This window comes from Bombus affinis, chromosome 8 (genome assembly GCF_024516045.1).
Source record: "Bombus affinis isolate iyBomAffi1 chromosome 8, iyBomAffi1.2, whole genome shotgun sequence".
NCBI classification, from domain to species: Eukaryota; Metazoa; Arthropoda; class Insecta; order Hymenoptera; family Apidae; genus Bombus; species Bombus affinis.
In genome coordinates, this window is record NC_066351.1 from 12,405,536 (window position 1) to 12,429,837 (window position 24,302).

At 37.6% G+C, this 24,302-nt stretch overlaps 4 protein-coding genes across 7 annotated transcripts in view; 2 read left to right on the top strand and 2 right to left on the bottom strand.

Moving 5' to 3' along the window:
- The first annotated feature begins 1,880 nt into the window (after positions 1 to 1,880).
- LOC126919213 (uncharacterized) lies at positions 1,881 to 9,600 on the top strand. Its single transcript, XM_050728088.1, has 10 exons — positions 1,881 to 2,899; positions 3,011 to 3,114; positions 4,423 to 4,868; positions 4,932 to 5,215; positions 5,289 to 6,467; positions 6,613 to 6,902; positions 7,162 to 7,570; positions 7,636 to 7,737; positions 7,830 to 8,165; positions 8,319 to 9,600. The coding sequence occupies exons 2-10, from the start codon at positions 3,018 to 3,020 to the stop codon at positions 8,320 to 8,322; spliced, it is 3,147 nt and encodes a 1,048-aa protein (XP_050584045.1). The 5' UTR covers positions 1,881 to 2,899; positions 3,011 to 3,017; the 3' UTR covers positions 8,323 to 9,600.
- A 667-nt stretch (positions 9,601 to 10,267) lies between these two features.
- Positions 10,268 to 13,135, top strand: LOC126919266 (uncharacterized protein C1orf198 homolog). 4 transcript variants are annotated; one of them, XM_050728233.1, is made up of 3 exons: positions 10,268 to 10,362; positions 11,014 to 11,334; positions 11,554 to 13,135. In XM_050728233.1, exons 2-3 carry the CDS (start codon positions 11,047 to 11,049, stop codon positions 12,142 to 12,144), a joined length of 879 nt encoding a protein of 292 aa, XP_050584190.1. In that variant the 5' UTR covers positions 10,268 to 10,362; positions 11,014 to 11,046; the 3' UTR covers positions 12,145 to 13,135. The 4 variants fall into 4 exon arrangements, with proteins under 4 accessions (XP_050584190.1, XP_050584192.1, XP_050584189.1 ...); XM_050728235.1 differs by lacking the exon at positions 10,268 to 10,362 and adding an exon at positions 10,678 to 10,825; XM_050728232.1 differs by lacking the exon at positions 10,268 to 10,362 and adding an exon at positions 10,679 to 10,895.
- A 1,190-nt stretch (positions 13,136 to 14,325) lies between these two features.
- LOC126919674 (uncharacterized) lies at positions 14,326 to 17,901 on the bottom strand. Its single transcript, XM_050729157.1, has 6 exons — positions 17,719 to 17,901; positions 17,390 to 17,605; positions 16,440 to 16,985; positions 15,338 to 15,520; positions 14,721 to 15,256; positions 14,326 to 14,426 (listed from the first exon to the last, which is right to left on the bottom strand). The coding sequence occupies exons 1-6, from the start codon at positions 17,854 to 17,856 to the stop codon at positions 14,348 to 14,350; spliced, it is 1,698 nt and encodes a 565-aa protein (XP_050585114.1). The 5' UTR covers positions 17,857 to 17,901; the 3' UTR covers positions 14,326 to 14,347.
- Positions 17,902 to 18,138: 237 nt separating this feature from the next.
- LOC126919197 (cadherin-related tumor suppressor) overlaps positions 18,139 to 24,302 on the bottom strand; it is a 65,259-nt gene continuing 59,095 nt past the window's right edge. Inside the window, exons 15-22 of the mRNA XM_050728001.1 lie at positions 23,967 to 24,243; positions 23,591 to 23,872; positions 23,179 to 23,483; positions 22,819 to 23,084; positions 22,286 to 22,729; positions 21,834 to 22,203; positions 21,522 to 21,737; positions 18,139 to 21,406 (exon numbers count right to left, since the gene is read on the bottom strand). Of these exons, the coding sequence (XP_050583958.1) occupies positions 19,376 to 21,406; positions 21,522 to 21,737; positions 21,834 to 22,203; positions 22,286 to 22,729; positions 22,819 to 23,084; positions 23,179 to 23,483; positions 23,591 to 23,872; positions 23,967 to 24,243 (4,191 nt within the window). The 3' untranslated portion in view covers positions 18,139 to 19,375. The remainder of the gene's footprint in view (positions 21,407 to 21,521; positions 21,738 to 21,833; positions 22,204 to 22,285; positions 22,730 to 22,818; positions 23,085 to 23,178; positions 23,484 to 23,590; positions 23,873 to 23,966; positions 24,244 to 24,302) is intronic.

Consider the following 24,302-nt stretch of genomic DNA (forward strand, 5'->3'; position numbering starts at 1 on the left):
GAAGGTTCGAGCTTAGAAAGTTGTGCGCAACTCGCAGTGAAACCAGATTTGTGGGAGGAGATGCTGGAGAGGGAGGAGTAGTCAGGGATGTTGGGTCAACGTACGTATCCAAGTATCCCCTTTCTCCTTGCATCAAGTTAGACCACTACTATATCGTGGTGAACTCGTCTTCTCCATAAAGACGATTACCTTTCTGCGCATACTATCATGACCGCGGCGCATACTATGTACTAGGAGTTGCCAACTAAAGGACGAGAAGTTCGTGGTAGGGATGAAATCAATAGTCAAGTATTCCGCGGAATGAGAATGTCAACTTATATTTAACCATTCAACTGCTTGCTTGAGTTTTATTCATCGTAAACAAAGCAACAAAAATAGTTGAGAGTGAACCGCCAATGTAACAGCAACTATTCTTATTTTTTGAGATAAAATACATATTAAAGATAGTGTACAACTGTGTAAACAACGATTCATGAATATAATTCCTGACTATTTCGAGGTCACATTACTCAACATAGATACGAATGTATTACAAAAAATTAATGCCACAGACTATTAAGTAAATATAAAAATCTATAAAGTCGCAATCATTTAATGCCCATAATAGAATAGTATGGAATTCTATTCGAATTAAATATAGAATTTTAAGCTCGAGTTGTTTGAGTATCTGTAGAAAACTGTACAGAACCTACTACGATCAATAGATGCCAGATTCGGTCGTTTTCGACATGTTCCGTTAAGTTCCCCTACTATATTCATTCCTGTTGGCCTCCAACCATTTCTGCCACGCCTTGTTCACATGTATTTTCCCGGCAAAACCGGTTATTTCAGGCATTCTTCTTGGTTCACGCTTTTCCATAGAAAAACTACACGTAAAAACGTTTCCCTACCATCACATCAATATTAAACCTTGACTTTCCATTCGATCGAAGAAGACAAATTTGAAATTTGAAACATACGATATGCATATATAATATCAGATCATAATGTACGACACATACAAAATGTATAGACACATAAAGTATGTTTAAAAATACTAAATTGTTTTTATATACTGTGTACATCTGTAGTAAATTACAACCATATTTTAAAGTAGTAAGATGTGTACGAATAGATTTAAGTACACATATTCTTACGTAATATATGTTTAAATTGTATAATTTTAATATAAAAAGTGGTAGTAATAACATTGATACGATTTTCCTGAAACCAACAAAAATCAATAATCACTAGATGTGGATGAAAACTGTCATCGCTACACTACAGAATTTAGGCACAATGGTTGATGGATAGTAATTGGAAGTTAACGTTGACGAGAATTTGCTGGAGAATGGTATGGATTAAGAAGGGACAGCGTGGAACATTGAAAGGATAACAGACGGAGACAGTAGTAGTTAGAAAGAGAGAAATAACAAAAAAGAGAAAATAAGAGAATCAGTTAATGAAAAAGGAAGGGAAAGAGATGGCCTGTTAGTAGGAATTGAGAGGAAAAGTAGGGAGGGGTAGAAAATGGGAGAGAAGAAAAGAGTTTCACAGTGATGTTCGAGTTGCGCTTGCGTCGACAATACTTGCTATGAACGGATTGGCTCCCTACTCATACTTGAGTGCATGTTAGGTTGACTTAATTTCAATTCGGGCTCCTTCTCTGCTTCTCCCTACCATTTTCAGTTCCAACATATATTTCGGTTGGTTTCTTTTGTTTTATTGGGTTTTACACGAAGGGCGTACAAGATGTTGCAATACACGCTTACTTTATATATCTTGAATAAGTAGAAACATGAAAGAGAATGAGTCTTTTTTATCTTTGATAAGGAAGATATGACAGTGTGGAGATAAAAAAATCAAGAAAGAGAAGAGAAGAGAAAAGGGGAAAGGCATAGGGAGGGAGGAGAGGAAGTGGATAAAGGTGGTGGTTGGTGTGCAGTGGAGGAGAAGTTAGATACACAAAGATACGAAACGTCAAGAGGAGAAGAGAGAAAAGGAGAGGAGAAGAGAGGAGAGGGAAGCGCTCAGCGTTTGCAGCGATCGGCGCACGCTACCCCGCGCGCGCGCGCGCGCGTGTTCTTACAAAACAACGCATCTGAACACTCTGAACCCGTCGCTGAACGCGCTTCAACAGTTCGGCACGAATTCACATTGAGTTGATTATTCTGACGGACGCGCGGATTTCATCGCGTCGCCGCCATATTGGCGGCTCGATATAACACGTACTAATAATAAGTTCAGATTGGTTACGGTAGGCATCGTAGTTGACGCGCCGATTTTACCGTCGTTGAATGTCGCTACTACAAATGTGCCATAAACAGCGCAGTGATCATGTCATAGTCATAATATTGGCCGTCATACTTAACTATATGTAACAAATCGGATAAAAACTTCATCGACTAAACATAAATGGAACTACGTGTTTTTTCTCCACTTAATTATATACATTGAATAAATCGTGATTTCATTTCTTCTTTTGAAACGATACATGTAATATCGACACCGGGTCGGTTGTCATTAATTAAAAGCAAATATAATACTTTTTACTTATATGTATATACATATATATTTAGTTAACAAAATACTTATTTGACACACGTTGAAAGTTTATCTCGTGTTCAGTTGACATTATTACCATTTATATCTTAAAATATAATCGTAAACATTAACCAACATCTCTCAATAAGTTTAAATAAAAATAAATTTTGTAAGGAATCATTTTTACGACAATCAGATTAATTTTCTCAGTGACTAAAGATTCTGTGAACTGTTTATTACTGCAAATTAGAATATGTGGATTTTGTTGATTTATAAATATTATCGACGTATTTAGTTGCCAGTAAATAATTATCTAAATCAAGATTGATCATTGTTAATGACTTCATGACAATTTGCGTTGTTAATAACAATGCCTGTAAGTATGATATACAATAATAATCAACCATAATTGTAATGTTGTTATTAAAAAAACTTTAATAACGATTATACTATACAATAACAAGGAAAATAAATGATTAATTTACAGAGTGGAAATGAGCAATTCATTGGATCAAGACTTTGAGGAATTTAGATTTTCAGACCAAAGCAAAATTCGTAAAGACGATGCAGTGGATGATTTACAAAAATTTGGTATGTTTTAAATGGTTAAACAAATGATATACATAAATGTAATATACACAAGAAATAGTATTAACCGTAGGTTAGTTTCTACAGATTACTTTCTTGAAAATTAACATTTTAGTGGAATATCCTCATTCCATTAGATGCACTTTTTTTGAAGAAAGCAATATATTTCACTTAAGATATTGCTATAATAGATTAATGTTTCTAATACTGTGTTACTAATTTATGGTTGTCTTTGCAAACCTATTTTGCAAAGTTTCTCTAGCCAAATCATAACATTGTTATAAAAATGTGGATAAAAATACTATGTGTTTTATTTAATAAAACTTTTTTTTTTACTTTAAAGTGTACTTTGAGCAAATTTTATGGATTTGTACTTTATAAGCAAATGGTATTAATGAAAATTTGTATTCTAAACTCTTGAGGAGAGGTTAGGATTCTGTTACTGCTGCATAATAATTGGATAAATTTGGAGGTTTTTGTTATTTGTTATTGATGTTCCGTTAACAAAATTATTTGGTATAATTTACATTTTTTTATTTAATTGCAATAAATCACAAACTGATATCCTTTCCTTAACTAGAGTTATGGTGATAAAATTTGTAAAACGTAATTTTATTACCTTTTTAGCCCGTTTGTATAATTGAAAATGTCCCATTGATTATATATGTACCTTAATAAATAACATTATCATAAATTGCTATAACTATTTAAGACCGGTAAAAAGCAATTTATGTATGTTTGCAATGGTATCAGATGAAATGCGTTTTGATACGATGTATATCGCGGCGGGAACGTTGCGCTAATATGAAGTGAACCAATGATGTTCGTTCTTTAGCTGGTATCGATTGGAGAATCCCGTTTTCAATTCTCGGCAAAAGCTGAGGCAATTATCTCGCTTGCGCTAGGTAGTCTGCTGCTGCAACCATTTTGCGTGAACACTTGCTGTTGCTGCATATACATCGGCATCGATTGTTTACATCCGTTGTAACACGGGGAATGCGCGTTGATGATAGTGAGTGAACCTTTGAAATAAACATGTTTGAATATAATCGACGTATAGTTCTTAGATATACCCAACGGGAAATTATATCAGTTTAGAGGATTTGATAATAGCTATGAAAGCGCGGCAAATTATTTAATCCTTACTTTTCTCAGTCTTTTAATTAAAAAGGTGATTGGACACATCCAGTTTTTTTTTTTTAGATATTCGTCTTCAAGTACAACGTTTTTCGTAAAGTAATACAATTGACAGATGTAATTGGAAAATTATTATATGAATGTATTGTAATTATTGGGGTTTTCTTTTTTCAGATAAACACATAGACAATCAAAGCACGATATTTTCCTTACGATTTCCATTATTTAACTGTGAAGTCTGTAAAAAACAATTTGTAACAAAAAAGCAATTGCGTACTCACATTCATACACATTTAGGAAGACCACGTATAGTTTTAAGAAGGGTTACATTGAAAAGTATCAAGAAAAAGAATAGCAATACATACTGGCTAGATCCAGAAAAGAAGGGTTCTTTGAAATTAACATTAAAAAAACAGAATTTTAACGATCCTCTGAAACTTAAACTCAAAAAGTCATCAAAATCGGAAGATTTTACTGTTGTGAAAAGCAACATTAATCTGGGAACTGAAAATCACAATTACAGAGACGTGGCTGGAGCAACAGAGAATGATCAAAGACATGAAAAAGATACAGAAAGTTCGATTAATCAGCCGTTTGAAAACGTGATGGTAGAACAACAGGTACGTTATACTTATAAATATGAGAAATGTTAATTGATGTAATTCTATGGAAAATATTATTAGGATGAATATGGAAGCATTAAGTTCAATGCCGACGAACATAATCCATTGGAGGAAAATGATAGACCATCCATAGATGTCAATGAAAGTGATTCAGGTGTAGGAAGTGATATGGCAAATCCATCTGAAAAGGAAGATCAAAATGTTGATGACCTACAAAATACAGATCAATATGATAATTCGGATAAAAGACTCTCTGAAACAGAAGATCATGAAGAATCAGATGCATTGGAAGCAACATGTAGAGAAACAATTGAAAACCTCAAGAAACTTGGTGAACAATCTGGGTAATATTGTGTATTTAAAAATAATCCTCGAATGAGAAATATCCTTACTATAACTCATTATTTAACATTTTAGATGTAGATCTATGAGTCGATTAATTGATAATGCAGGCATTGAAGAGGATGATGATAGAGGTCATGAATCAAACATGATACATGATTTAGCAGAGAATCCAACTATTAATATTATTTCAAAGTCTTCTACGTTTTCAAACCATACAGCAGATTGTACAACAGTGTGTTCTGAAGATGAAGATAAACCTGAAGAATCAACAGAAAACACAACTGGTTTTAATTGGAATCAACTGTCAACTAATTTATCGAATAAGAATAATGTGAATTCTAAAGAAAATGAAGAAAATGCGGGTGATAATAATATTGAGAATGCTGGGTCCCTTTTACAAAATTTGATCGAGCACCAAAGACATAATCAAAATGAAACCTTATCGAATAATTTACCTTCGGAAACCGAATACGTTTCGCTTGAAAAGTTAGCTGAGACCGTTAGTACTTGTCGCGTTTGCAACGAAAAGTTCAAAGATATTGCTCATTTAGATGAGCATCGGAGCAAAGCTGGACATTATCAATGCAATATTCCGGAATGTATAAATCTTATTTTTCATTCACTATTGGAAGTCTCCATGCATAAAGCTCAAATGCACGGAACGCCCCTTTCTCCGAGCGTGAGCCAATTGTCCCCTCATTTAAATACGAGTTCACCTCATTTGAATCAAAATTCACCCCATTTGAGCCAAGCATCTCCGCAATTAAATACACATTCACCTCATGCAGTATCAATGGAATCTGCAAATACAACAAACTCACAACAAATAAATAGGAATTCTCCTTTAACTTCACCTCATCAAACAAATTCACCTACATATAACGCAGTAGCTAGTGCTGGGCAGCAAATAATATCACCTGTGAATTTTGAACAACTACCCGCACCTGTTCAACAACTAGCTCAACAAGTACAACGTATGCCACTTCCGCAAACGCAAATGCCTCCAAGTCTTCCACCAGGTGCTAATACAATGATCCCTGGCCCAAATTACTTTGTACAACCATCAGGAAGACCACCGTTGTATAGAGTTCCTGGTCCACAGGGCATGCATTATCCTCCTCATATAACACACCTATATCCGCAGTATGGGCCAGGTCCATATCCGCAAATGACTGCACCGCCACAAATGCATCCACAATTGCCTCAGCAAATTTCACGTGGAAGGTATCCTACTCTTGCACAAAATAGTCGGCAAGTACTGTTGATGAAATAATCGTTAAAGCATGTAATATGTTTCTAATCAAAGTTAACAAGATATGAAACAAGATGCGAAACATGATGAATTCTCTTTCAAATAAATTATTAAGCAGTTTAATTTGCATTGTATGTATTGCAGGGCACCGCGGATTCCACAAACGGGATCAACACCGCGGCAACGTATGAAACGTCCTATGCAACAATCAATGCAAGTGCAGCAGAATAACTCTGCAATAAAACAACGACGGATGGATGTTTTATTACCAGATAGAAATGAAGATGCAGATTGTCATGTTATTGCACAGCAAAAAAGAAATGACGGTCTGCCTGTTATACAAAATGTTCAAGGTGCTACAACTCAACAAACAAGTAGAAATGATTCCACTATACATCTTACGGATTCTATAACTCTTAGTGTTAGACAACCAGGTACTTTTAACACTTGATTATATATTTCTTCCTTAATGTATATTTTACTGTATTTAATTTATGTATTTAATTCTAAATACCTCTTCTAAGATTAGTTTCGATATTAGAAATAAGATTTTATATTTTTATCATTCTTCTATGTTTGTTTTTCTAAATTTACTTTTATGTTTGTTTGATTATATGTTCTGAAAGAAAACTTAACTATTCGTGGAAGAGGTGCATTACAAGAATAAAAAAAACATATTTTACTAATCTAAAGGTTCCGCTCCAGCTCAAGTGCAGAACACATCAGGTGCTGGGGGCAAGAAGTCTGATGCAAAGGCTGTGGCTAATGTTCTGGCAGCCAGAGGTATTACTGTTACTCCAGCAGCAAATAAAAATAAATCAAGTGAACAAAACAAACAGCAGATACTTCCCCAGCAACAGAGGACTACATCTTCACAGCAGCCTTTAAATGTTACAGCGCTCACTCTGAATTCTGCTATTTCTATCATACCAGCTAGTTCACAAAAAAAACAGCAAGATCAGGGTCAATTTGCTGTTCCCCACAATAAACAAAACAAGCCAGCTGTGAACGAAGTGGAAAGACCTCCGAGACCTCCCACCGTAGATTTAACGCAAGATACTCCACCACAAATGCCAGTAGTTAGACGTGGAAGACCTCCACGGTAAGATAAATTAAGGGAAGATTCTTCCACATTTATTGATAACATAATATTCTTCATTGTTACAGAGCATTATTAACTTGTCAAGTGTGTGATAAAAATTTCCAGAATCAGGAAATGTTAACTCAACACATGGCTACCCATCGTGCACCAAGTAAATTACTTCACAAGTAAGTATACTTTTAACAATAATGTAGGGTAGAGATTTCCTAGATAATAATTATAATACTATTATATATATAATGATAATGTTTGGTACTAGGTGTAATCTTTGTCCTGCCCAATACCCAACAGCTCAAGCGCTAACAACGCACAAACAAGCGTATCATAAAGAAGTAGACACAGTAGCACAAAATGGTGGTGCGGAATTAGCATTACCGGTCGTAGATTTGAAATCTCCCCATGTGTTGAATCGTTTATCAAATCTTGGTATACAGAGCTACATCCCGTTGTCACAACTAAGTGTTCAAACGGGCGGGTATTTTGGATTACCTATAATTACAATAGACGGTGCACGAAATCCTAATACTTGTAATTTAGGTGCGCTTGGTGCTACATCTATTCTAAGTTTGGGTCCCCTTAAACATTTGTCAAACAGGTAACTGTGGACAATTTTACATTTGATCTATGTTTTTTGTGCAATGTTTTTCTGCCTTTCTATAATTTTCAACAATAAGAGTTGCTTATTATGAATATTACTGCATTGCTTATTTACTGCAAAAAACTTGCTTTTATTCTTTCCATTTTCTAGATAAATTAGATGGCACAAATTCGATTTATTTAAGAATTTTACACGATAATGAATTTGACATTTTTTAGTTTATCTGTGTTATTCTTCGTTATTTCGGGCAGTTTTACAGATTTTATTTTGTTTATATTACTAATTTTAGTTTATGTAATTCTAAAGCAATACAGTATTTGTAACGAAAGCTGAAGAGGTGTTTGTGTTAATTTAGAGTAATGTAAAAGAAGATTTGACCTACACAATCATTATGTGAAGATAGTGTATATGTACATCATATAATATATTATGAGAAAGTTGCGAGATTCAAGTTGCGCGTAAATCATCGCCATTATTAGTATATTTTTTTTTTTAAATGATTGGAAACTCATCAAATGTATTCTTCAGAAGTAATTTTTCGAAGATACAATCTACATGGATAAACAATAGTTCCAAACGTAGTGCCACTCATTAATGTATCAGAAGTCATTGATAAAGTTATACAAACATATTAAATTATTAGACCCCTGCTGCTTAAAATTAGAAAAAAGCAACTCGTTAAGATTAATGAAAAATCACATTGGTTTTACTCGACAAAAATATCATTCATTTGAATGAATACTAGAAACTATCGTTGTGTGATCTTGTATCACTTACGATATGTGATACACTATTTTAAATCTGATATTGGGAACATTAACATATACATTATGAAAATTACGAGGGTACCTAATTACTAGATTCGTTCATCTAAGGAATTATCCTGGATATTTTAATCGATTTTTCAGGCAGTAAGTAGTTGTATTATACAATGTTGTTAAATCACGTCCGTGTTTTGAATGAAAGAGTTATAAATTATAAAACCTACAGAGTTAATACAATGAAACTATAAGAGTTAATTATTTTTTTGTCAAACGATTTCGTTCAAACGATATTCGTACGCACTATTGAGATGTAATACCGATTGTAAATATATTTTTTAAAAAGGATTACAGTTAAAGCATACGCTTGTTTGTACTTGAAACTTGAAACTCTATAAAAATACCATATAGTAGTTGCGTAAGTGATACTTAAACAGCGAACATTTATTCTTATGAAATCACGAGCGATCTTTATTTATTGTCATTCCTATCCAAACATTATTGTATGTAAATAATTATCATTTTTTGTGTACTGTGTATATTTTTAAATAAGTGATCCGTTCCGTTTAAATTATAAAAAACGAAAACGATTACTAAAACGCGCAAGAACTGATTTAAAATAATATTGTATATATTTGTATGATAATAAAAAAGTAAAGCATATATATATATATACATATATGATAATTTTAATGAAATCTAATTAGTTATAATAGCTAATAATGGGGCATTATATTGTTCTAAGTTTACAATAAAGAATATAAGTTTAAACAAATTTTATTCTTAAATGATTCATGAAATTTCAAAATTCATTCTCATTATTAACTGCTTTGAAAAATAGTATTCCAGAACTAATGGAGGATATGGAATTATCCTATTATAATTTTAAATAAACAGAACAAAATAAATCTTTTAGGAGACATGCTAGTATATACGAATGATTTAATATACATTCCTTCCCATTTTATTTCCAGTTAATACATATTTATAAATATTTATTCACGTTTTGTATAAAGTAAAGAAATTTAAATATACTGAATGTATTACTAACTCTATTACTAAATGTACTACTATATTTGTTGAAATGTTTTTTCTTGACAAGTTTAAATATTACAAGATGTTTAGATTTATCTAAATAATATATTTAATTAATATAGATTTATTTTTATTAATCAAATATCATGTTTCCACTTAATTAATATTATTTAAAAACAATTACTGTAAAAACCTTTTAATTATATTATTACACATCCGAATGCAATAAATAGTAATTATATTGTTATATGAATTAATACGAAGATATATTAAAAAGAGTGAGGAAGTAAATATAATTTGTATCATAAAACTATGATTTGATTTTATTTCCGGTTGAAATTTTTTACCGCAGTTTTAAGAAACGTCGCCAAGGAGTGTCTTAATTGTTGTCTCAAATTGTAATTATATTTTTCTTTATTTTGCAATCGATAATTTCATATTTTATTTATCTGTTAGTACTTATTGTTTTTTATGATATGCGTTATAATTTGTATAAATTACTACTTTTTTAATTTTATCTATTTTAATGTTATGTTGTAACGTTTAATATAATTACAGATAATCGCGTATGTGAATTATGTTTTCAAATTATAATTTCATGTTTCAATAATTTAAATGTTTATCTTAACATATTTTTAACATATTTTTGTCCTCAATGTCTTAAATAATTTATAATCAGTGATATGTATCTTAAAAAAGAGGGAAGTTTAAAGATTTTAATGTAAAAACATGTGTTAGTGTGGATTCACATATGCGCTGCATAATTGCGACGTTCTGTCATTCAATGTCTAAGCTGCGCATGAAACATAGTTCTTTTTATAGATAATCTAATAGTTTCATTTCACAAAGTTTATGCTCATTGTAATTGAATTTTTTGTGTTTCGAATGCCTTGTCATCTTCTATTTATCAGTAATTAATAATTTTCGAATGGTATCGTAACCTGTATTCTGGTTTCTCTATCGCCAATTTTTGGATTCACTCTTTTATCACATAATATTACCATCATCTAATTTTCTATTTGACAGAAGCTTATTCCTTCTTATTGCAGATTTTTTCTTCGCGTTAGTTTGAAAATTTCGTTATGAGTGCTACATTAAGCTCAAGAGCTGAACAATATTTCTACAGTATAAATCCCTTGGCACAAAGGATAGGAGAAGATATAACTGCAACTAAGGAAGCTTACGAAGGCCTATGGAACACATTAAGCATAGCAGAACGGAATCAAGCAATTAATGAAACTATCATTCAACCAGAGGTTGCATTAAAATATACTTTGAAAAAACATGAGTTCACTAGAGAATTACCCGAATGGTATCCAAAACTACGCATACAGACAGGAATGAAATATGTTATCGATGAAACTGGTTCTGTAAGTACTATTTATAAGTTTATAGTAATATTATGTCATAAACTATATATTTTTTGCTTTAATATACAAATGTCAATTAATGTCGGACTACCATAAATATCTAATACTTTGAGTGTAAAATATTTTACTATTTATGACTTAATATATATGCGATCAAGTTCAAAATATTAAGTTAAGACTCCTTAGCTAAAGCAAATTTTCTTTATTATGATATTGTAGACATTGCGATGGCGTGATGAGCATTCAGCTCCATTTTCATTCATGACTCAGTCACAGATGAATCTTAGTATAATAGATTCAACAGAGGATGCAAAATCAAAATTAATAAGAACTCAATTTGGAGAGTTACCACATTTCTCAAGCCCAGCGAAATCACATAGAAACAATTCAAACTCTCTTAACGATGCTTATACTGCATCTCATACGGTTAACCGCTTCCAATCTGATTGTTTTTCAAGTAATATCTTTGAGAATGAGCAGTGTAGCAGTTTGTTGAAAGGCAATGTTGATAACGATCATTCTGAAAGTATATTTGCTAAACTGATGAACAAAACGTCTTTATTAAAATTACAAAACAATTTGGCAGATGATATGGAAAGTTTAGTCAGGGAAAGGGACTCAGATACTGATAAAAGTCAAACAAATACATTAGTGGTTATGTCACGTACAAAATCAAGTGACATTAATGAGTCAACAGCGCTATTAGAGACTCCTAGTTCTTACAGTAGTTTTCAATCTTCTCAATTGAATCAGGAAGAAGAAGAAAGGACTATACCAAAAACTGGTTTTGAATTTCTTGATAATTGGTAGATATATCGTGATACATACGAGATACTAAATACGTTTACGTTTAAATTGCTACATATTATTACTAATTATTAATGTAAGTTTACGTTAAATCGCGTTTGTACAATTTTAGTTCCTAGAACGGTAATGCCATGACGGTATTAATCAATATTTCTTTAGATAATATTCATTTTTTAAGGTACATTTCTAGATATTTTCTAATGTCACTTATGATCTCAAATTGCGATGCATTTGCGAATTAACTTTGCTATGAAATATGTATTGGTTGCGAATTTATGAGCTTAACCAGGGATAATGTACGCATATTCGATACAGCAGAGTTTCTGTGCAATTTATGTAAATTCTCTATCGCTATAATGAAGAGGCCTTTTTTTACATCTAAATACTACATGCAGAAATTTCGACATATATCTACTGATATATGAAAAGAAAGAAAATAATCAGAGACATCGAGAAAAACACTTTACAAGGATTTAACGCTTCGATATTTGTATTTTCATTTAGAGAAATTTTTATGATTTTATATTGCGTGTATCTTTTTAAGATAATCATTGAATTTCATTATCTGACCACGAAAGGTCGTTGTCAGTTATATAAAGAATATTTAATGAAAGACTGAAGAGGCTATCTCATTTCATTTTTACTATGTTCATATTCGATAAGATTCGCCATTAACTGGTTTCTCAACCGTACGATGATACATTTTATATAGACTATTCAGACTATTCAATGGTTAAATATGTAGTCCTCTATAGTAATAACGATAATTTAGAATAATTGATGTTACTTGCTCTCTTCTTGTTCTTCTGTGTCGTGAGAGATGAATTAACGAACAGAATAAATCACGTGTATGTGTCTGCGTGAAACGGGTTGTGCTTGCATGTTTAGTAACTGAAAAATATCAAGTCATTTTTTATTGAAATATACATCTATGTATATTATACAGTATTTTAGAAGCATTTATTGTAATATTTAAATACATTCATTCATGTAATATGGTTGCGTTCTTCAATGAATTTAACCCGCTAAGGTTCATTCCTTCCACGATGGTCTTCCTGAAGATCCGATCTTCACGTGGTCCAAAAACCTGAGAGCCAGACTAATAGAAAAAATATTAAAAGGCTACTACTATATATATATATATATCTTCCATTTTCATATCTCCAAATGACCTATACCTTCTGTCCTGGGTGATTGAACGATAGTTATATTCTCATCTCCACCACCAATTTTCCCCACTTTTGAGTTATTGTAATAGCCGAAAATATTTTTATTCGCTTGCGTTATACAGTAAAATTCTTCTAGATCGGTTGATCTTGTTAATTTGGCTTCTGATTCTTTCTCGAAGGGTGACACCAGTATCAGACGCCTTTTTGACGATGCCCGGACTGAAATCGGGATAATTATTTCGTTATATTTATTACGGAAAAGGGAACTATATGTAAAATCTCAATTTTAACGTTAGGAGATTATCGATTCGGACTATTTACCATTTCTGTTCATTTCATCACCTGATGCACCCTTAGCTGTGTTTTTCGATTTACGAGATATTTCTTCAGACAACGTAGATAAACTTTTTGATAGAATATTCGATCGACTATTTTTATCCGACAAAGATCGACCAGGGATACTGGATTCATTATTGTTTTCTGTTTGTACAAAATAATCCGTGTTTTCCCGAAAATCATCTACGATTATTAAATAAATTATTGATTTACTATTTTACTTTCCTTTTGATGTATCGTTTTGTCAATATCAAATTAACAAGAAAAATCATTGAACCTTCTTTCTTCTCGTCTGTATGCATTGGACTACATCGTCCAAAACCGGAACATTTCTCCCCATCGTAGCAATTTTCTTCTCTAAAATTTTGTTTAAAACTCTCGCAGGCATCTTTATCGTTCATCAGCGCACGCGAAACTCCTGCTTCCTCCTGTACGTTTCCTCCGCAACACTTGTATTGTTCCATCGCCTGTCTCTCGAGCTCCTACAACGAAATCGTTCGTCTTTCGAAATTTTCGTGACGCTCTCGCAGGTGAAATACCATTTCGATTTTAGTCTCGTTAATATCGTCGTAGAGGAAAGACGCGTCTCAGCTACGCGTGCGAATAATTTTCGTAATTTGGCAAATGTATTGATAAACTCGAAGCGTGGCAAATGACGAGGCGATCGGCGACTCGGGGTAAGTAAACGTAAGAATAAAATATTATACTTGATATTTAAGCGCCAATGATTCCTCGGACGTTCTATATTGCTCCATTGCTTGCTGCTCTAATTCGTCGTATCTAGCGTTGGACACGTTTGTATTATTACAATTATTATCACCAGGCTGCGGATTTTTATGCATTTTTGCGAAATTTAAAGACACAATAGAGTATTTATTATGATATTCGGTAGACGAAACAAACATTTGTTCAAATTCCATTTCATTAGACGCGCCCTAAAAGATATAGAAATGCGTAAAAATCCGCGATCTAATTATCACATATCGAAACACACGCGTAATATTTTGCGTAACTTTATGTCTCAATGGAATTTATTTTACGAACCGTTGTAGATTAAATAGCGACTGTTTATACCTTTTCTCGAACACGTTCTCCAAGGTGGCTTGGTTAGCGGACGCATTGGTTAACACGTCTCTGTAAAGTCTTCTTCTGTTTCGTGTATCATTTTTGTCCCTTTCGCCGATCGACTTTGCCTTCAACCCTTGTACTTCTGGTTTTATTCGTTCGCCGATTCTCGCGCTGTCCTTCTCTCTTTTGCTAATCGAAGTCTTTCTGTCGCTTCTCCCCTCGAAATTCCTCAATTCCGTTACCAGAGTGTTGCCGCCAGCGAGTTCCTTCGTTTTCGACGAACAACTTTTATCCAGCCATTGAAGGACTTCCGATTCTGATTTGCAACCTCGATTTTTCCCTTCCATCAGATAAGATGCTTTGTGTTGCGAGCTTTTCGATTGTCCGCGGTGCGTCTTCATCGCGTTCCTCGTCAATAGTATCAAATTCTTGAAATCAACGCCTTGGTTTTTCCTCTTTTGTCCCGCTTCGTGATAAAGTTCTATCGGATGCTGATACACCGGTATCGGTATAGGATTCGATTGTAAAAACTTCTCTTGCACCTGTAATATTATTACCTTCGATCAATGTTTAGCTTTACTTTGGATTGAGATATCCGTCCGCAACGATTGTTCATTTTTCACCTGTACGGGATGATGAGTAATGGTAGCAGTTCGCAGTGGTTGCACGGAGGTGCACATTGGGGTCGACGAAGAGCCGGATATTTGTATTTGCGTCGGTTGCGGTGGAATCCTCTGATACCATTGTTGAGGAGGTCTGATAAACGTGCTCGTGTCGGTAGCCGACAGCAGAGGTATACCCGTACTCTGAAATTCATAAGCGTTTCTCTATTCTCTTCTAGGGCGAACGTTGGTACGCCAAAAGTTTAGAGTTGCTTTATAGAATATGAAGTTGCGACCAGCGATAGTGCAGAAGGTAATTATTTATATTATTTGCGAAAGGATAGGGTATACTCTGCACTGATTTCGACGATCTTGAAACACGTCGTCTGCGGACACGATTGTGAACAACTTTTCTTTAAATTTCTTTATGTATGTCACAGTCGCTGGGTCTTAGTTTCTGAGTTATACGCAGAAATACTTCTAAAGTTTCTTATTTTCATTTTAGATTTTTTACTATGTGTAACGATAATTAGAATAAGAGTGTAAATACGGAAGAGACTCGCGAGTTATCTTGTCTTTGATCGATTGAGGATCACTGTCCGCCCCGCTGCATAGGCTGACCTCCTTTCGTTCGTGTAAGAAGGTTTGCTCGCGTGCAGGGGTATTTTCAATTGCCAGTAACTAAAAAACAAAGCCGAAAACGCAACTTTTTTATATTATCAACACCCTGTATAGTATCGAATATATTTCGAGAATATCATTATTATCATTTATTAAATTTCAATCTCGCGAATCTAAGAATGGAATTTTCTTACAATTCCCTTCGTTCAATCTTCTATATTTATCGTACGTGCCTCAATATCGTTCCATAGTTAACTAATTGCTTATTCATCCAAACCATTCTATTTTATTTCTATTTTATTACTATCTAAACCTATGTTCATATTTTGGGCATATATTTGCGAATATCCGGGAAACTAAGGCCGAGCGGTGATAGAAGCGTGTCGTTCGGTATCATGCTCCCGACAATATAATTCATTTCTAGATCATCGAAACCAGAGACGGCTATCCTTTCGTAAGTAATTAGAAACATTCATTAGAGGAGCAAGTTAGGATTTTAAACCTGGTATATAGTTGCGGTATTTTCGTAGGTCCTGTTGTAAGGAAACAATTCGTTTTGGTAACTTCGCTCGTTAAGGGATGGAAAATATTGTATACGATTAACGTTCTGTTCCTTGTTGCTGTTAAACCGAGTTACCGGAACTTTGGGGAAAAATTCCGGCACTTCCGGGCTGAGAATCGGCGGCGGATGTTTCCTCGTTCCATAAGTTTCCGTCCTTACCGTTTGACACTCTGTCCTAAGTATCAGTGGTCGATATTGAACCGCGTAATAGAATTGTTGCTTGCCCTGACAATTCTGCTCTCGAGATTGTTGTAGCTTGTAACACTGCAAACGCATTCTCTGTTGAAGGAATTGTTGATGAACGTTGCTGCCGCCCGCTTTCCATAAGCTTCGAACCGCGTCGCTAGTTACGCGAATGTGCAGCTGCATCTCCATTGAATTTTCGATGGTGTAACGTTGATACTCGTAATAACTGTCCGATTTTTCCGTAGCATCTGATTCTTGACAGACATCGTTTTTTAAATTAGCGACAATCGAATAGAATTTCTAGCAGGGAATATAGCCAGTTATTCTGGCGAATTTGAAAAAAGAAGGATGTCGTACGTTGTTGGTTGATCGCGACCGTGTTACCGATCAGGTTCGCTTCTTTGCTCGACTCGTGGTTCGTTCTGTTCTTCTTCTCCGTCTGGCTGAACCTCTGCGCGTGTCGACCGTGCGAACAGTCTTCCCAATGCGACTTGTAGCCGCATACGATCTTCGATACTTCGTCGTCGGGCTCCGATATCCTCGTTGCCGAGCTTTGCAGCATCGATCTTCCGCGCGAACGTTAACACAGAACGATCGAGTATTGGATCACAGCGAATCATTTGGTAACGTTTAAGTGTAAAAGCTAACAATTCACGATTCGTACGCGGCCCACTCGATGTTAACCAGGCGAAGTGCTTCTCCACCTCCGGTAGCATCCACGGCTCGGTAACTTCCGTCCAGCAGAAATTTGGTAGCGAAACAGGAGCCGAATTGTCGTCTGACTTGTACAGGTTCTCGCGGTCTTCGTTGTACTCGTAATTGCCATAGCTGGCCAAACGCGAGTTAGGAATAACATCGCGAACGCTTTTCGTTCGATGGACGGTACCATTCTCTTTGTACTTTGCGGTCAATTTGTAATTCTGTCGTAAGACGTATCGTTAATACCTTTGCATTTTTCTATTAGTAGGTGGTTAGCGTATGGAACGATCGATAGACGAAACAGAACGATTCAGGGAATTTGCGAGTATTTTACCTGAATCGACAGAGATTGATTCAATTTTTGAAACGGATCCTCCTTGTCGAAGGTCCAGGCTTTGTCAGCGATTAGACTTATGTTCGCGTAGGCGCTGTTCAGAAGCTCTTCATCGTACGACGGGAATGAAGATATCATTATCTGAACATTCTAACCGGTATCGAGTAATATTTTAGCAAACGATCGAAAGACTTATCGATAATATCCCGTTCTACGTGTATTATCTTTGGTTTGCGTTGGTAGATTCGCGAATCAAGTCGTTTAATCGGCCTGTTTTCGAGACGAATATCGAAACGATAGAGGACTCGAAATACGTTCAGGACGAGAAACGTCAGTCGAATGTCTTCGCGTTTGTGATATCGTCGTGCGGTATAAAATCGGTCGGATATTCTAAGAAAAAAAGCTTCAGGTAGGAAGGAATAGAATATGATCGATTTTTCTCTCTCTTTTCTTTTTTTTTACAAATGTCTTGTTTATTACAAATACGATCGATGATAGAATAGTACACACGCAGTTCATTCACACATTTTGTACAGATCAGGCATACGATATTTACAACGGGCAATTCGCGTAATTTACAAAATTTTGACGATCGATGGTATTGTAGTATAATCTATGATAACGCTTTGAAACTTCGTGGGAAAAATCAGTCTGGCAATTACACTCTGTTCAACGTTCTCGATGAAATGCTGTAAAATACAATCGCGTATAGCGAGACGTTTAACGAATTTTAAAGTTGATCGATCACTTTAGCGATCTTAACGGAACGTTGAACGAGTAGCTGTGCAGTCGTCGCGATCGACGGCTACCATCAGGAACGCAAAAAGCGTAGAGAAAAGATCGATGCCTTTCCCTCTATTTCGTTTAAAATCGCTTGACTCTCGACTTAATTAATCATCGTTTGGTATTGTGCGACTGTATCGAGATTATCTGGCACAGAGCGTCTCAAAATACTTTATATACAAGGAAACCTAGTGTACTTATAATAGTTATTTATATAATTGTTGGCGATACAGTCGCACAATAATTCCATTTCTCATCGACTGTCGAATTCTCGTAACGAAATACGTTGCTAACAGCGAAACTTAAGTGTTACAAGGCGATTGTCGGGTCGATACGCGATACAAATTCGTTGAAACTCGACTAAAGTACGATCGTATCGTGGCTCGTATTTCTAACGATAAAGGTAATCTCGGTACACTTGAAAAAATCGCGGATTATTTACAAATTCACAATACCGTCTCGACACGTTACAAAGTCCAGACGAGTTCGAGACGATGTTCGAATCATGGCGTAACTCGAGTTCTGTTATTATGGCAAGATAACGGTTACATTCTTCGCAGAGCAGCAATCTTGAGCTATCGAACGAGCCAGGAAAATCCAGGAAAAATGTAACGACGCTGCTCGTTCCTACGATTCTAGAAAACGTCCTCTTTCGTTCTTCTATCGCTCGCGTTACTCCTTACGATTTTTATCGCTCACCTAATCGACGATTAAAGCGTATTCTATTCGCGATAGTATTTTGGTTATTTACGCGTATCTTTCATCTAGCTGATCTTCTTCGATTTAAAGAAAAAAAGTGGTATCGTTGTGTCGTAGCTCCTTCTAAGAACTATACTACCTAACAGTTCTATTATAATCGACGTTGAAACACTCTTCAGACGTATTCCTCGGATGGCTTAGGTATACTAGCTGGTAATCTAAGCGTACTTGGAACACGATTGGCACTGTCCGGTAGTTCGGCGATATCGATGAACACTCCGACCAGACTATCAAAGTTCAGTCCCCAATTCAACAGATAGTCCCAACTTAGCGCGGTGGTTGTCGTGGATGGCGATCCGCTGTTGTTCGGTCTGTACAATCCTCCCATGTGCGTCGATAGGTCGTCGTCGGAGGCTACCAAAGTACTGAGAGATCCACGGAACGAGCTGTCGAAACCGTCGTAATTGACATTTGGTGGCAGGGGTGGTTTCGTCGTTTGGGAGGACTCGTTGCTTCGTTGATTAACTTCTTCGTCGTCTTGTTTCGCGAACGGGTTGTCCGACCGTTTGTCACCGACCAACGAGGTGTTATCGTATTCCGAGCAGGTGAAACTGTCGTTGCCGCTTTCGTCCGTTGTCGACGAGTTTCTTCGTTCGAGTCTCTCGACCGGTGGCGTGTGTCGTCGGTGGAGATGCAGAGGGCCGTGGGTGGGCGGTCCTCTGGCTTCGCTGGAGGAACTTACGGCGTCTAAAGTGGACACGAGGCTCGAGGTTCTTGGCCTCGAGTTCAGTCTTTCGATCTCTTCCGCTGTTAATCCCATCGGTCCGGAAGATACGTTGTTCACGGAATTTTCGTTGTTCGATTGAGGCGCTTTTCGACTGGCCGTTGATCCGGACAGTTGGCTCATGATCGGCGAGTTTAAGCTTCTTTCGCTGTTGGAGTTTAAAGCGTCTTTGCCTACTCCGCCGGAGGAAGACGTGGTGGCCAACAGAGCGCTTTGCAGAGGTTTGCCACTGATGTCGTGTAACGTTAGTATTCTCGGTTGCTGAGCGGATAGCTCGCTGCTAGGCGATAGCCTGGCTAACGGGGTGCTCTGTAACAGTTTCTGGGTCGGTCCTGGCGGTTGGCTCACGTTTGGAGGTGGCAAGGCGCGCGGTGGGAACGGTCCGGTGTGTCTGTGTTGCTGACCCGCGTGCTTATGATGGTTGGCGTAGTTGTTAATAGGCGGAGGAGTGGCTTTGTACTTCCGCATACCATCCCGATAACCTTTATAATGATAGACGATATCGATGTCGCTCGGTGCTATGGAGCTTGCGTTTTCCAAGTCGTAGTGCTCGGGCATGTCAGGTTCTGGATTGTGTTCGTGAGAATGTAGAGAAGTTTGAGCGGGCGGAGGCAGGGGAGGATGTTCGTCTCGAATGGGTGGCGATTTCGTTACTTCTCTCTCGATGATGTCCGGCCTCTGAGGTCGATGTTCGGTGGTCGCGTTAATTTCTCGTTCTTTGTACTTTTTCGAGATCAATTCCGGACCCATGTGACCCACGCCCCGTAGGTCGGACGTGTCGGATATATAGGTATTTTCGTGGCGAGACATCAGATTATCGTTACCCGAGCCAACCAACGGATTTCCAGTCATTATGGCGTTGGTATTTTTGTTCACCACCGATGGAGCTGACTTTTCCTTGTTCTGTCGTCTTAAACGGAATACGACGAAACTGGCCAGTATAGCGATCAACAGAATAATGAAGAACACTACGACCAGGGTGATTCCTACCCTGAGAGGATCGACCGTGGCCGCTGCGCTCATTCCGATCGGTCCTCTGCATCCGGTGCTCACCTTCGCGTGATACAGCACCTCCTTGAAGATCGAGCCGGACCCGTTGAACGGCTGAATCTCGTTGTTGATGGTGAAGTTGGCCAAACAACCCTCGAAACTCCCAGCGCCAGCGCTGTGAGCGTAATACAGGTCTTGGCTAACTCCACCGATCGATAAAACGGATAGATACGGGTCCAGGAAGTCATGGACACCGACAGGGTCTAGTTCCTCGCCGGTTTGAACACCGTCGACGAACAGTCTTAAGCCTCGAAAGTAAGAGTGTAGGGTCAGGTTGTGCCAATGGCCATCCGCCAAGCCTCCTTCGATGTTCGCGGTCATGTTCACTGGCGATCCGAGAAGAGACGCGTAAAATAGTTGTCCGTTGCGAAGCTGTAACATGAGATTCGTGTCGTGAATTGAAAAGAAACAAAGAAGGAAGGGCATTATCTTTCTTTTTCTAATTTGGGAATTTTTTTCTAATATCGTTGAGGAAAGAGTAGCTCACCTCTACCGATGTAAAGTGTTTGTTGGTCGCGGCATACACGAGAACACCATCGGGCTTCACCGTTCTGAACATCAAACCGATCGTTTTGAAGGGCGATGGATTGGTTATGAAGCTGGTGTCTTCGCTGACGGTGCGTTTCGTTCGATTCTTATGCCACAAGGTCGAGCCTCTGTAAAGATATTCCAATAACTGCATTCTTCTGTGTTTCTCCGAGATCTGCAAACAACGACGAAAAGACGGTTATTCGTGATTGGTCGTTTTACTCGACTGGGAATTAAAATTCAAAGCCCGCGTTTTACAGTTTGCGCGTACTTTAAATTCGACGTATCCACCCTCGCTCAACGTGATCGATTCGAGAGCTGCTTCGCAATTGGGCGCGGTTACAGATCCGCACTGGCAGGTCACTTGATGCCACTTGTCGTAACACTTGGAATTCGCACCGCAAACGCTGGCCGAGTCCTTTCCACCTTTCGAGCAAGAATTGTTGTTCGATCTGATGCAGGTGGACTTAACGCCGCGCGATGCTAGCGGATTCGACAGATTCAATGCTCTTCCATTTATGGAAACCGAGTGGACGCAGCCGACGAAATCGTCGGAATGTACCTGGCCTGGCCTCTCGAGCACCGGATCTGCGTTTTCCAGTCCTCCCACCAAAAGTGGATTGTTGTTAAAATTCAGAGTCCTGTAGAAAGCGATTGTCGATGTTTAGTCGGATGATTTTCACGTTGGAAAACGAATAACTAAGAACGAAAGGCGATGCTAACCCGGTTGGTCCTACGTCGTCCGCGTAGCAAGTGCCATCACCGGGTCTACAATCGTCGCAGATATCTCCGTGTTCTCTGCACATGGACACGCTCAAGGACACGACCCTGCCGTTTCTAGTAGCCGTTACCTTCCTCCATTCTCCATCCGATACGGAGTTCTCCGTTTTTATGGTGACCGAGGTGATGGCGCTTCTTGCACCTCCGTATGAAAACACCACTCTTCCGTCCACCAGTTCCAATACCACGAAGTCTGAACGTCCTCCGGCTTGTGGCGCGTAATTGTACAGCAGTAAGGCATCTGGTTTCGTAGTGGCAAACACGATAGTTATGTCGTTGGTGTTGGAATCCAAGGCTGGGAAAGTCATATAAGACAATTCTTCGAAGCCAAACGTGGATCGTTCGCAGTGTCTTCCGTAACGACCCTCTGGACAACTACACGTGTACCTGAATTGGAACGTTAATCGTTGATAAACTTTGAACGGTAGGATATGTAGTCGAGTGTCGCGTGTTACATGGTCGATAAAAATGCTTACCCAGGTTTTTCTCCTACGCATAAACCTCCATAGAGACAAGGATTCGGTCTGCAAGAGTCTGTAACCGCCTCGCAATGGTTTCCTCTGTAACCAGCTCGACATAGACAGAAGAAACTGAAGCTATCGGGACTCTTCCTGCACGATCCACCGTTCCTGCATGGATTACTCGCGCATGCATCGCCTCTTTCCAGTTCGCATAGCTTTCCGTCGCGATCGATCGGACAGGTACACTGGAAATCGTATCCCAGTCGTCGACACTGTCCACCCTGAACGTCGTGAAATAACGAAACGATCGAAACGTTAACAAAAAGATATGAAACTAAATCGGGGAATTTTCGTAGTATCGGTATGAATATTTACCAATAAGCAAGGATTTGGAGAGCAAGGATCTTGTCTTCTTTCGCATTTATCGCCGGTGAAACCGTCGCGGCACTTGCAGGTCATCTCGTGCATCATTCTCGGCGACGTGAGAATCAGCGCTTGGCTGTCGGTGATTCTGGCGTCATCGTAAATGACCAACTTATCGCTGCAAGAGCCCCCGTTCTCGCAAGGTATGTGCTTGCACGGCGAGTAGCCAACGGTGAAGGTCATTCCCTGGAGAAGCGATCGGATTTTGTCCCGATTACGGTTTAGCAATTCGGTGACTTCGTATTTGCTGCGGTATCCTGTGCAATGAAATTCGATCATTTGCATTTAAACCTGTCAATTTTCGAATCTTGCTATCTTTTCGTAGTTCCCGCTCTGTCAAATACGGTTACGCAATGTGAAATACCTTCAGGCGACTCTACTGCTACGTGGATGTTCAAGTCAGATCCAGTCTCTCCAAGACTGAAGATCTTAAGGGTGTCTCCAACATCGACTTCTTCTTGCAGAACGTCCAGCAGAGCACGATAATACTGACCTAAAAAATCTCTCGAGCTTAGTTTCGTTACTTGCAGGGTCACGCTATTTTCGATCGTGCTGTTGGTGAAAACGAGGAATTCCACTGTGACCTTGGATACCACGTTAGGATGGCGACCGTCGTTCCCAGATACGCTTAAAGAGTAGCCGACACCTGTTTCGAAACACGAAAGTCGCAGATGTATTTCGATCGAGATTTTTCATCTGTCGATTCAAATAATTTCTTTAAATACTCTTCGTACACAAACCTGGTGTTATTTTCTTCGTGTGAAGATCGCAAGCGCTAGGAATGCTAAGAATTTTCGGATTCGATCCTTGAAGTATCTTACAGGAATAGCTGCCGGTAATATCGGGATCGTTAGGATGTACGTCGGCGATCTTCCCCAACGGTATTAGCTCGTTGAAAGAGTGTACTATCACGTGAACCGATCTCGGCGACGATGGACTATCGTTTTGATCCGTGACGATCACGGTTATCGTGTGCTCGCTTCTCATTCTCGGTACTCCAGAATCTTCCACTTCGACCTGTGAAAATCAATCGAAGATCAATCATTACGCTTTATCGAATTAATTCAAAGCGACAT